Source organism: Globicephala melas, chromosome 3, assembly GCF_963455315.2.
Source record: "Globicephala melas chromosome 3, mGloMel1.2, whole genome shotgun sequence".
NCBI lineage: Eukaryota > Metazoa > Chordata > Mammalia > Artiodactyla > Delphinidae > Globicephala > Globicephala melas.
Window position 1 is genome coordinate 57672235 of NC_083316.1, and position 14117 is coordinate 57686351.

A 14117-nucleotide genomic window follows, 5' to 3' on the forward strand; every position below is an offset into this window, starting at 1 on the left:
AACTCTGGCAGACTACTAGCCTTTGTGCTACACGTACTGTATGATCTTTATATTAGGGAAGGCTGAATGGAGGAGGTATTATGATGTTGCCTCAATTTTAAGATGCGAACTAGTGTAATACGCACTGCGCTATTGATAACAGCCTCTTGGGGGAAAAGAGAAACACTACATTAAATGTACATAATTTTATGTTTTCCTAGCAGTGGCACATGTTTATCTTGACCAATACATACCATATGCTTCTTAAGAATCACAAAGTTAGGAAAAAGTCTTCAAGCTGAGAATCTATAGATTCTTATCAGTCTCTGTTGCTCCTTATCAGAGCAACCTGATACTTTTTAGTAGCCTTGCCTGAGGCTGTGATCTCGTCAGCTGCATTAGGATGGCAGTTGAAATTTCAGGGCATACCTGAGTTTTGTTTGCATACGCTTAAACTCAGTGGTTCTCTTTTTCTTGAATTAATACATTGTTGAAATGTAAACAATGTCTCTTAGATAATTGGCAGTCCATGACAGTCTTTACATTGCTCGGGAGGATAAGTCACACCACTGAGTGAAAATCCTTTGATTTGATGTGAGCAATTTTGCAATTTCTTTGGCCTCAAATATCACATAGCTTGCCTTGTGGCAGGCATTTTAAGTTTGTGGTCACTTTTCACTTCAATGCTGCCATAGTGTGCCCAGTGTTTTAAAAGCCACTTGAATGGGGGGGGGGGGTCAATGAAATATGCAAATTAATGGTGACGTGTGACTGTGTGTGATGTTACACAAGGGTAAACTAGTGCAGGCAGTAACAAGTGTGACATTGTTTACTCCCCTGCTTCTTCACCAGAAGTCCTTTCGACCTCAGTTGGAACGTACTTCTCAATTTCATAAGGTTAAGCATGAAAATAATTTAAAAGCATCTTAGAATTGATAGAATACCATCTGTTCCTCCTCTTAACTTAGGAATAACATTAAATCATACATGTTTAGAATCCTTTGTAATATCTTAGGCTCCCATATAAGTATTTTTCCCCTTTACTTAAGAAAGGTGTGTGCCAAGCACATAATATCATAGGATTGAAATATTTTCAGAGAGTCACTTTTTAATACACATCAAATGTAAATGCGTGGATGCCCATAACATTTCAAACTGACCAGAAAGGTACTGAGGCATCATTTCATTTTCCACATGTGAGAGAGAACAGCCCAGCTTGGCTTGAAGGTTTCATCTGCCTGACATTCTCATACCATAAAGAACAGACGCCCCAGCATTGTTCCAATCTGTTTACGTGCTCTGTGTGTGTGTGTGTGCTTGTTTATACACACAGTGTACGTTCTAGTAATAGTGCTAATAACACCTTGTATCTAATTAAAGCTGGCTCTAGGGAGAACACGCAGTGGTTTATGGGCAAGCAGTCCCAGTGTTTCCCCATTCCATTTTCTTGTCTGTTTGTGTAATTCCAGCCACCCACAGTCTCCAAGTGGATATGCTGAAGCAGGCCTGCAGCCTGGGTACCAGGAGGGTGTGAACTGGAAGGGACATTTGAAGCAGGTGTTGGGATGTGGCAGGGAGACTAGTTTCAAGTCTGGGCTTGTGACACATTAGAAGTGGCCATTGGAGTGTTCAGCTTTCTGGCTTTTAAGAGACCATCTTTACTCGTTGGGATTACTGCCCGCTATGGAAACCTCATGAAGCATCCATTCTGATTTCCAGATTCTTCATTTAGAGACGTCCCACCGCCTGGGCTCTCCTTGCACCCTTCCTCCTCCATGCCTGTTGGGTTGCCGACGGGGAGGAAGGAAGCAGCAGGGCAAGTCCATCCATTGTCCAGAAGCGTTCCAGGCATCACCTTGGAAAGGTAAGGCTCAGTTTGGTCTTACACCTTGACGTCTCAGAGCTGCTGCTGGGGCTGACTTTTCTCCCTGTCCTTCCAGCTTCAGGAGGTCAGGGGCATCCTTGGAGTCCGAAAGTGACGGGAGCACCTGGAAAAGCAGGTCTCAGTCTGATGAGCTGTTCCAGCCCATGGGTTCACCTCCCTCCACGGACTCCTTCTTAATGGAAGGTGAGGAGAAGACGCCTTTGCATTTACTTGGGTTTCTGTGAGCATTTGCCGAAAGGAATGTTTTCTGAAGGATGTAAGATGGAAACGTTTTCTTTTATTTTTAGAAGAATTCTGTTTCATGGTGTCACTTAGCTACAGGTTCTTCTGATTAAAAAGAATGCAAATTGAGCCACAGAGGAGACTCCCAGATAGTGACCAAGGAAACATGATGCATCTTTTTAAAGGGACATATTCCCCAAAGAATATGTCATAAACGTCATGAAGAGAAAGAAATATGTGCTTGTTCTTCTTTAAAAATGTTTTACAGCTATTGATGAATTGGTATAGGATCACACATTAAAAATACATATTTCAGTTACTTAAGACTGGACTTGCCTGGATCGCTGAGATATTTATCCCCATATGTTGCCTCCTACTTCTAGGGGAATGAAAGCATTTTTAAAAAACATGTTTTTGGAAAGGACAATCTGGGGAATTGCTTGTTGTATCCTAGCGTTACTAATAGGCAAAGGAAAACCAAATGAAGGGGGAGTAGTGTTGAGAGAAGGGGGTGGACTCTTCCCCAGGAATCTGCTTATTTTAAATCCATTGTCATCACATCTTGACTCCTCTGAGCTAGAATATCTCTAAGGAGTGCCATTTGGACAAATAGAATTTAGTTTTCCTGAAAGGGGTATATGTGTGTTGTCAAATTCTATCAGAAAAATCTGTACTCACATGTGACTGGAGGCCTTATACCCTGCTTCATGTTTATATTAAGGACAGCAAGCCAAGTAAAGAGCAAATAAAGTGGACAAGTACAAGATTCAGTTTTGAGTAAACAGCACAAAGCAACCCAGGGCAAAAGAAATCAGTGGGTTTAAGATTCTGTATGCACATCGTGGACTCTGCAGGTTACCAAAAAATAAAACTAAAATAGAACAAGTCAAAAAGAAAACAAACAAAAGAATCTTCAGTATATATATGTATTTTTGGCATATGCACAATCACTATTTTAATACCTGATTCTGCTTTGCTTTCCTGAGGGCAGTCTTGATTTGAACCATTTCGCTTGTTTGGTTTCAGATGTTTCAATTGCATATCACAGTATTTTGGCTTAGTTGTTTCTATGTTCATAGCAGGTTTCTTTAGGGTGATGAAGCCATAAACATGGGCACCTGTGAAGGTCTGTTTGTGTTATGTGTGTTCACCCACTTCTGGCTTTTCTTTTCTTTCTTCAACGCACATTAGATGTCGTGGATTCGTCTCTGTGGAGTGACCTCAGCAGTGATGCCCAGGGGTTTGAAGCAGAATCTTGGAGTCTGGTGGTGGACCCCTCATTTTGTAGTAGGCAGGAGAAGGATGTCATCAAAAGACAGGATGTCATTTTTGGTAAGCATTTCAAACATTCTCTCTGGGCTCCAGCAGTGTGGTGCAGAGGAAAGCGCATGGCATTTGAAACCATACATACCTGGATTCAAGGCGAGGTTCAAATCCCGGTTCTACCATTTCCTAGTTACTTGGTCTCAGATAAAATATTTAACTCACATGGACCTCAGTTTTTCCTTTTGTAAAATGGAGATAATGATACTCTGGATTAAAATGTTGTGAGGCTTAAATGAGGCATTGTCTGTACCTGGTATAAGCACATTTTATGTCTTCTACCCTTTTCTAGTTTACTTAGGCATGGTCTCTACTCTTTCACCTCTCCTGCTGTACGAATCACAGTGACTGTTCACATATTTTAAGGTAGGGCAGTCAGGGCTGCTGCATGCAGGGCCCTGTAGTTTGCCTGCACACAGCCAGAGACTGCGACTCACACATGCAGAGGGACTGGCGGCACCTGGCTTAGGGCCGTGTGTGACTGTGTGCCTCAGTCCTGAGTATGGAGTTCAACTGTGGGAGGCTTTACGATTTCATGCTATTTGGGGTGAAGGCCGTCTGAATTAAGGGAGGTTAGATTATAGACTAGTTAGGAAAAAAAGAACTTTAAAAAATTTTCAAGTATGAAGTAGATGCTAAAAAGTGGTTCCAAGAAGATACCTTACTTTAAATATGAGATTAACTCTTAGTTTTTGCTAATCTTGTGTGTGCAAAGCATGGGCCGCGAAGGCCGGTGGCGACGACGGCCGCTTTTCTCCTGTGTGAAGTGGTGGTTACGTAGATCAGAGGAGCCGACGTGTAGTGTGCTGACATCTAGGGCTGTGCAGGTGGGAGCTACCTTGGAAAGAGTGATGCTGTCCCCTTTAGTATGTCTCACTTAATTTATATGATACTGTAATTTTTCTTCATTTATTTCTTGATTTCATATATTATTAAAAATAATCTCACCCATGTGGGATGAATTATCACGTCGTGTAGTTCACAGCATGGCCTCAGGGTCAGAAAGTCTTGTGTTCTAGGGAAAATCCTTCACCTCTCTTCTTCACGTCTCTCTTTTAAAGATAAGGAAAATCATTCCTATTTTGGGGGTCATAATAGTTAAATGGATTAACGGATATGGTAGATGCTTAGTATGGAGTAGGTATTAAAAATATGGTAGGATACAATAATTAACAATAATAATTTAAAGTTAGTCAGTTCCCAATTAGAGTTTTGTTTATGATAAAATAATAAACAAGCTACGTGTAGATTTCTTTACCCTCCATGGCTGATGTTTTGTGTTCTTTTTCAAAACATGTACATGAGTTTGGAAATATTAATCTAGAACTTGTACTTCTGATGCTCCTACAAATTGGGAATTATTGTTTTCTCTCATGATGCATTTTTAATATTGAGATATAGTCACAAAACATTGAGATATAAAATTCACCCCTTACAGTGCATAATCTATATTGTAGTGTATTTGTAAAGTTTTAGTATGTTTATAAAGTTGTGCAACCATCAACCACTGTTTAATTCCAGAGCATTTTCATCACTCCAGAAAGAAACCCTGTGCCCATTAGCAGTCACTCCCCTTTGTCCCCTCCCACCAGTACCTGGCAACCACTAATCTACTTTCTGTCCCTGTGAATATGTCCCTATGAACATTACAATATTTAGTGTTTGGGGCCTGGCTTCTTTCACTTAACATATTGTTTTCAAGGTTCATCCATGCTGTAATAGAAATCAGCACTCTATTCCTTTTTGTGGCTGAGTAATATTTCATTGTATAGATATACCACACTTTGTTCATCTAATCATGACTTGATGGTCATTTGGGGTTGTTCCCACTTTGGGGGTCACATCATACTTTATGTTTAACCTTTTGAAGAACTGCCTGTTTTCCAAAGCAGCTGTACGATTTTACATTCACACCAGCAATGTATGAGGGTTTCAATTTCTCCACATCTTACCAAGGCTTCTTTATTGTTCATCCTTTAACTTACGGTTATTGTAGTGTGTGTGAAGTGGTGTCTCATTGTGGTTTGGGTTTGTATTTCTCTGATGGCTAATGATGTTGTGCATCTTTTCATGTGCACATTGGCTATTGGTGTATCTCTTTAGAGAAACATCTATTCAAATCTTTGGCCTATTTTGAAGTGGGTTTTTTTGTTGTTGTTGAATCATAAGAGTTCTTTATAGATTCTGGACTCAAGTCCCTTATCAAATACATGATTTGCAAATATTTTCTCCCATTGAATGGGTTGTCTTTTCACTTTCTTGATGATGTCCCTTCATCATGACACATTGTTTTCTCCTGGGGAAAATGGAATTTCAGAGGCAGATCCAATAATAGAAAGGACCTACTGTTGTATACATTGAGGAACTTTATTATATTTAATTCAACATAATTCACCAAATTAATTGTGCTCCTACTCAATACAAAACACACACACACACACAAAATGAAAGAAGAAAAAAGAAAGAAAAGAGGTAAACTAAGTTACATTTTATAGAGCATTCAGGGGAAAATAAAACCTGGTGCCCAACTGAAGATACCTAAAGATGTTAGCTGGTTATATTATGAAAGTTTGATACATTGGATTCTTACATCTTGGACTTGACTTATACATATCCTCATATAATGTCTGGAAAAAAGTGAATAGTTTAATATTTTGAGCTTACATTAAATGGTTAATTAATGCTGACTTCAACAGTAGAAGAATATTATTATTCCTAAACATTCCCTCTTTTTTTTTTATTTGTGTAACATACAGTGTTTAGCTACTAATTTAGGTCAATAGGGATACTTCTTAAAAATTGAGGTATAATTGACATAATTATATTAGTTTCAGGTGTACAACTTAATGATAATTGTCTATATTGCAAAATGATCACCACAGTAAGTCTAGTTAACATCAAAGGACACTTGTTTTTTTAAAGCTTGTTTCTGCTCACCTGTTTCAGAGCTAATGCAGACAGAAATGCATCACATCCAGACCCTGTTCATCATGTCCGAGATCTTCAGGAAAGGGATGAAGGAGGAGCTGCAGCTTGACCACAGCACTGTGGATAAAATCTTCCCCTGTTTAGATGAGTTACTTGAAATCCACAGGCATTTCTTCTATAGTATGAAGGAGCGAAGGCAAGAATCCTGTATTGGCAACGACAGGAATTTCGTCATCAACCGAATCGGAGATATTCTAGTACAACAGGTGAGAAAGGTTTAAAGGTCTTAAAACCTCAAAGCCTAAAGGTATGCAGACTGTCTAGAGTATTCAAAGCCTGCAGAGAACTGGAATTGATTTCATTATGATTATTGACAGGTGGGTTTAGCTGGTTGTCTTTTATTTGATGTTGGTGTGTATGACCGATGTCTGAGAGCTTTTAATAGCCAGTAACTCTTCTGTGTGTCACAGGACTTGGCTGGAGAAAATTTACTTAGACTTTTTTTTTTTTTTTTTTTTTTTTTGCTGTGCTGTGCAGCTTGCAGGATCTTAGTTCCCCTAGCAGGGATTGAACCCTTGCCCTCGGCAGTGAAAGCGTGGAGTCCTAATCACTAGACCACCAAGGAATTCCCTACTTAGACTTCTTGATGTGATGGGCTCTCTAGTAACATGCCTTCTTGAGTGGCCCGTGATATATCTCCAAGATAAGTGCTGCTAATTTTAGGAAGAGTGAGGCAGATCTATTATCATGAAAGCCCTGGCGTTCATGCCTGGGGGATAAGACAAGCAAATCTCCCTCAAAGGAGGCACTTTTTAGGTGCTTGGGATGTTTGAAGCATCAGTGAGAATGGGCTGTGCCACGCTCCTAGTTAAAAAGAAAAAACACCTTACTTTTGACAATTTGTATCGGTCCCCGATCTCTCTGAAAGAGGCTCTGCATTTAAAACATGCTAATACAGAAGTTAAATAACATGTATCCAGCAGCCTTAACATGGCAGGGACTTTCAAGGTACTTCCATTATATTAACCATCACAACACAGTGAGGCAAATATTTATTTTCCCTAAAACTGAGGCATGGAGAAGTAATGACTTTCTCAAGGTCACACATCTCATAAGTGGCATAGCTGGGATCTGAGTTAAGAATATATCTTTGTGATATCCACAGTGACATTCTGGGAAGGCTTTCTAACATCACTAGTCTGTAAGTCCCAGTGAGGCAGGGAGTCTCGTCTCTTTGGTTACCACTGTATTTCAACACCTAGAACAGTGCTTGGTACTATAAGTATTTATTGAATGAAGGGGTCACTTGGGAAAAACACACCAGGAATTCACTCCAATGCTATGTTTTGCAGTCACTTACAGCATTTGAGGAAAGGCATGGAGATCTATTGCTAATTACTTTAGTTTGGTGTTCTCTAAGTAGATGCCAAAATGTCCCCTCCAAAATATTAATTTTGTATCAGTTTCACCCTGTCACACACACCGGTTGAGTTTAGCTGTTGGTCTATAGGTTAAACATTTAAATATGCTTAAATACGAATATTTTTAATACACAAAAAGAATCCTGACAGTTGCCCAAAATCTTCTTCCTCATGTCTAACAATGTAAAAATCCACACTAGTAATAAGTTTCTAATCAAAGCACTATCTGCTTTGCATCTTATCTTTAAAGTCCTAGACCTGTTCCATCTTCATAATTCACCTGAAACATATACAGTGCCAGGTTAAGAGACCGTAAAGTACTTGGGAAGACAGTTTGAATAAAAATGTCTGATTGTGTCTTGGTGAACTTGAATCTGAGTGAGTGCATTCAAAAATGAAGTGCGAGATTATTTTATCATTTGAAAGTATTTGCATCATCTCTCTTTCCTTGATACAAACAATCATGACTTTTAATTCTAATCATTGAAAACATTTTTTCGTTCTTGTGTCACTTTCATAGTTAACAAAAATTTCACATCTTTACCAGATATATTTTTTATTTAATTTTATGGAATTTGAGGACAAGTTTTGGGAAATTGGCTATTACACAGGGTGAGCCTGGTGGTCTTTTGGATGAAAAGGAAAATCTTCGGTGTTCAGAGAGAAGGATTAAGTCTGCTTTTGTGTTCCTGTTGGTGGACATACTTAGTGGGTATGGAAAGGGCTTCCTTCCAATACTATGTAAATAAAGTTATCTCCTGAAGAATATATTAGCAAAGTCCTCAGACAATGGCTGTGGAGTGGCACTCTGTAGGAGCAGAGGGAGAGCAAGCTGTTGAAGGATGTATGAGAGAGTCTGGGGAAATCCCACACTCCAACCTCGGGGACTCCATAGATCTCAGGAGGCTGGGCTGGAATATGATGGTAATTTAGTCAGTGGGAACTTGCAGTGTTGGTGAGAAGTTGTGAACATGTGGAACATACTTGATATATAGCAGTGGTTTTCCAATTTCAGGTACATAGGAATCTCCTAAAGCTTGTTACGAACGAGGTATTCTGTGCTCCCAACCCCTAGTGTGTTGTTTGATAGGATTGGGTCAGGGGGTTGGCATTTTAAAATTATTTTTTCCCCAATGGTAATATCTTACAGAGCTATAATACAGTACCACAACCAGGATACTGATAGGGATACAGCAAAACGCCAGAACATTCCTATCACAATGAGGATTCCTCATCTGGCCATTTTATAGCCACACCTACTTCCCTCCTGTCCCCAACTGCTGGCAATCACTAATCTGTTCTTTCTATAATTTTGTCATTTCAAACCAGTTATATAAATTACATGCATGTTAGATAGATTATATACACAGTATGTCCCTTTTGGATTGGCTTTTTTTCACTCAGTACAATTCTCTGCATCATCTAGATGGCTGTGTATGTCAGCAGTTCATTTCTTTTTATTGTTGAGTTGTATACCAGAGTATTAATGTACCACAATTTATTTATTTATTTATTTATTAACATTTTTATTGGAGTATAATTGCTTTACAATGTTGTGTTAGTTTCTGCTGTATAACAAAGTGAATCAGCTATACATATACATATATTCCCATATCCCCGCCCTCTTGTGTCTCCCTCCCACCCTCCCTATCCCACCCCTCTAGGTGGTCACAAAGCCCAGAGCTGATCTCCCTGTGCTATGCAGCTGCTTCCCACTATCTAGTTTACATTTCATAGTGTATATATGTCAATGCTGCTCTCTCACTTCGTCCCAGCTTACTCTTCCCCCTCCCCGTGTCCTCAAGTCCATTCTTTATGTCTGCATCTTTATTCCTGTCCTGCCCCTCGGTTCATCAGAATCTTTTTTTTTTTTTTTGATTCCATAGGCACAGAGCTCTTAAAACTCTTTTGAATTTCCTAAGTGCTGAGTGATAAAAAGTGTCTTTTGCTACGTTAATGAGGTGTCTTTCGTTTTATTTTATTTTATTTTTTAACATCTTTATTGAACTATAGTTGCTTTACAATGGTGTGTTAGTTTCTGCTGTATAACAAAGTGAATCAGCTATACATATACATATATCCCCATATCTCCTCCCTCTTGTGTCTCTCTCCCTCCCACTCTCCCTATACCACCCCTCTAGGTGGTCACAAAGCCCACAGCTGATCTCCCTGTGCTATGCAGCTGCTTCCCACTATCTAGTTTACATTTGATAGTGTATATATGTCAGTGCCACTCTCTCACTTCGTCCCAGCTTACCCTTCCCCCTTCCAGTGTCCTCAAGTCCATTCTCTACATCTGTGTCTTTGTTCCTGTCCTGCCCCTAAGTTCTTCAGAACCACTTTTTTTTTTTTTTTTTTAGATTCCATATATATGTGTCAGCATACGGTATTTTTTTTCTCTTTTGGACTTATTTTCACTTTGTATGACAGAATCTAGGTCCATCCATCTCGCTCCAAATGACTCAATTCGTTTCTTTTTATGGCTGAATAATATTCCATTGTATATATGTGTCACATCTTCTTTATCGACTCATCTGTCAATGGACACTTAGGTTGCTTCCATGTCCTGGCTATTGTAAATAGTGCTGCAGTGAACATTGTGGTACATGATTCTTTTTGAATTATGGTTTTCTCAGGATATATGCCCAGTAGTGGGATTGCTGGGTTGTAGGGTAGCTCTGTTTTTAGTTTTTTAGGGAACCTCCATAATTTTCTCCATAGTGGCTGTATCAATTTACATTCCCACCAACAGTGCAAGACGGTTCCCTTTTCTCCACACCCTCTCCAGCATTTATTGTTTGTAGATTTTTTGATGATGTCCATTCTGACTGGTGTGAGGTGACACCTCATTGTAGTTTTGATTTACATTTCTCTAATGATTAGTGATGTTGAGCATTCTTTCATGTGTTTGTTGGCAGTCTGTATATCTTCTTTGGAGAAATGTCTGTTTAGGTCTTTGCCCATTGTTGGATTGGGTTGTTTGTTTTTCTGATATTGAGCTTCATGAGCTGCTTGTATATTTTGGAGATTAATCCTTTGTCAGTTGCTTCATTTGCAAATATTTTCTCCAATTCTGAGGGTTGTCTTTTCATCTTGTTTATGGTTTCCTTTGCTGTGCAAAAGCTTTTAAGTTTCATTAGGTCCCATTTGTTTATTTTATTTTATTTATTTATTTCTTTTTTTGCTGTACGTGGGCCTCTCACTGTTGTGGCCTCTCCCGTTGCGGAGCACAGGCTCTGGACACGCAGGCTCAGTGGCCATGGCTCACGGGCCCAGCCGCTCCGTGGCATGTGGGATCTTCCCAGACCACGGCACGAACCCGTGTCCCCTGCATTGGCAGGCAGACTCTCAACCACTGCGCCACCAGGGAAGCCCTGTTTATTTTTATTTTTATTTCCATTTCTCTAGGAGGTGGGTCACAAAGGATCTTGCTGTGATTTATGTCATAGAGTGTTCTGCCTCTGTTTTCCTCTAAGAGTTTTATAGTGTTTGGCCTTACATTTAGGTCTTTAATCCATTTTGCATTTATTTTTGTGTATGGTGTTAGAGAGTGTTCTAATTTCATTCTTTTACATGTAGCTGTCCAGTTTCCCAGCACCACTTATTGAAGAGGCTGTCTTTTCTCCATTGTATATTCTTGCCTCCTTTATCAAAGATAAGGTGACCGTATGTGCGTGGGTTTATCTCTGGGCTTTCTCTCCTGTTCCATTGATCTCTATTTCTGTTTTTGTGCCAGTACAATACTGTCTTGATTACTGTAGCTTTGTAGTATAGTCTGAAGTCAGAGAGCCTGATTCCTCCAGCTCCGTTTTTCTTTCTCAAGATTGTTTTGGCTATTCAGGGTCCTTTGTGTTTCCATACAAATTGTGATATTTTTTGTTCTAGTTCTGTGAAAAATGCCATTGGTAGTTTGATAGGAATTGCATTGAATCTGTAGATTGCTTTGGGTAGTATCGTCATTTTCACAGTATTGATTCTTCCAATCCAAGAACATGGTATATCTCTCCATCTATTTGTATCATCTTTAATTTTTTTCATCAGTGTCTTATAGTTTTCTGCATACAGGTCTTTTGTCTCCCTAGGTAGGTTTATTCCTACGTATTTTATTCTTTTTGTTGCAGTGGTAATTGGGAGTGTTTCTTTAATTTCTCTTTCAGATTTTTCATCATTAGTGTATAGGAATGTAAGAGATTTCTGTGCATTAATTTTGTATCCTGCAACTTTACCAAATTTATTGATTAGCTCTAGTAGTTTTCTGGTAGCATCGTTAGGATTTCCTATGTATAGTATCATGTCATCTGCAAACAGTGACAGTTTTACTTCTTCTTTTACAACTTGGATTCCTTTTATTTCTTTTTCTTCTCTGATTGCTGTTTCTAAAACTTCCAAAACTATGTTGAATAATAGTGGTGAGAATGGGGAACCTTGTCTTGTTCCTTATCTTTGTGGAAGTGGTTTCAGTTTTTCACCATTGAGGACGATGTTGGCTGTGGGTTTGTCATATATGACCTTTATTCTGTTGACGTAAGTTCCCTGTATGCCTACTTTCTGGAGGGTTTTTATCTTAAATGGGTGTTGAATTTTGTCAAAAGCTTTTTCTTCATCTACTGAGATTATCCTATGGTTTTTATCCTTCAGGTTCTTAATATGGTGTATCACATTGATTGATTTGCGTATATTGAAGAATCCTTGCATTTCCAGGATAATCCCCAGCTGATCATGGTGTTTGATCCTTTTAATGTTCTGGTGGATTCTGTTTGCTAGTATTTTGTTGAGGATTTTTGCATCTATGTTCATCAGTGATATTGGCCTGTAGTTTTCTTTCTTTGTGACATCTTTGTCTGGTTTTGGTATCAGGGTGATGGTGGCCTCATAGAATGAGTTTGGGAGTGTTCCTCCCTCTGCTATATTTTGGAAGAATTTGAGAAGGATAGTTGTTAGCTCTTCTCTAAATGTTTGATAGAATTCGCCTGGGAAGCCACCTGGTCCTGGGCTTTTGTTTGGAAGATTTTTAATCACAATTTCAATTTCAGTGCTTGTGATAGGACTGTTTATATCTTCTGTTTCTTCCTGGTTCAGTCTTGGAAGGTTGTGCTTTTCTAAGAATTTGTCCATTACTTCCAAGTTGTCCATTTTATTGGCATTTAGTTGCTTGTAGTAATCTCTCATGATCTTTTGTATTTCTGCACTGTCTGTTGTTACTTCTCCCTTTTCATTTCTAATTCTGTTGATATAAGTCTTTTCCCTTTTTTTCTTGATGAGTCTGGCTAATGGTTTATCAATTTTTTTATCCTCTCAAAGAACCAGCTTTTACTCTTATTGATCTTTGCTATTGTTTCCTTCATTTCTTTTTCATTTATTTCTGATCTGATTTTTATGATTTCTTTCCTTCTGCCAATTTTGATGGGGTTTTTTTTGTTCTTTCTCTAATTGCTTTAGGTGTAAGGTTAGGTTGTTTATTTGAGGTGTTTCTTGTTTCTTGAAGTAGGATTGTATTGCTATAAACTTCCCTCTTAGAACTGCTTTTGCTCCATCCTATAGATTCTGGGTTGTCATGTTTTCATTCTCATTTGTTTCTAGGTAGTTTTTGATTTCCTCTTTGATTTCTTCAGTGATATCTTGGTTATGTAGTAGTGTATTGTTTAGCCTCCATGTGTTTGTATTTTTTACAGTTTTTTTCCTGTAATTGATATCTAGTCTCATAGCATTGTGTTCGGAAAAGATTTCAATTTTCTTAAACACACCAAGGCTTGATTTGTGACCCAAGACATGATCTATCCTGGAGAATGTTCCATGAGCACTTGAGAAGAAAGTGTATTCTGTTGTTTTTGCGTGGAATGTCCTTAAATATCAATATGTCCATCTTGTTTAATGTGTCATTTAAAGCTTATGTTTCCTTATTTATTTTCATTTTGGATGATCTGTCCATTGTTGAAAGTGGGGTGTTAAAGTCCCCTACTATGATTGTGTTACTGTCAATTTCCCCTTTTTTGGCTTTTAGCATTTGCCTTATGTATTGAGGTGCTCCTATGGTGGGTGCATAAGTATTTAAAATTGTTATATCTCCTTCTTGGATTGATCCCTTGATCATTATGTAGTGTCCTTTTTTGTCTCTTGTAATAGTCTTTATTTTAAAGTGTATTTTTTCTGATGTGAGAATTGCTACTCCAGCCTTCTTTTGATTTCCATTTGCATGGAATATCTTTTTCCATCCCCTCACTTTCAGTCTGTATGTGCCCCTAGGTCTGAAGTGGGTCTCTTGTAGACAGCATATATACGGGCCTTGTTTTTGTATACATTCAGTCAGTCTATGTTTTTTGGTTGGGGCATTTAATCCATTTCCATTTAATGTAGTTATC

The 14117-nt window shown here is 38.7% G+C and overlaps 1 protein-coding gene across 1 annotated transcript in view; it reads left to right on the forward strand.

Moving 5' to 3' along the window:
- ARHGEF28 (Rho guanine nucleotide exchange factor 28) overlaps positions 1 to 14117 on the forward strand; it is a 310421-nt gene that overhangs the window by 226032 nt on the left and 70272 nt on the right. Inside the window, 4 exon segments of the mRNA XM_060295886.2 lie at positions 1699 to 1843; positions 1920 to 2047; positions 3278 to 3418; positions 6356 to 6603. Coding sequence (XP_060151869.1) covers positions 1699 to 1843; positions 1920 to 2047; positions 3278 to 3418; positions 6356 to 6603 — 662 coding nt within the window.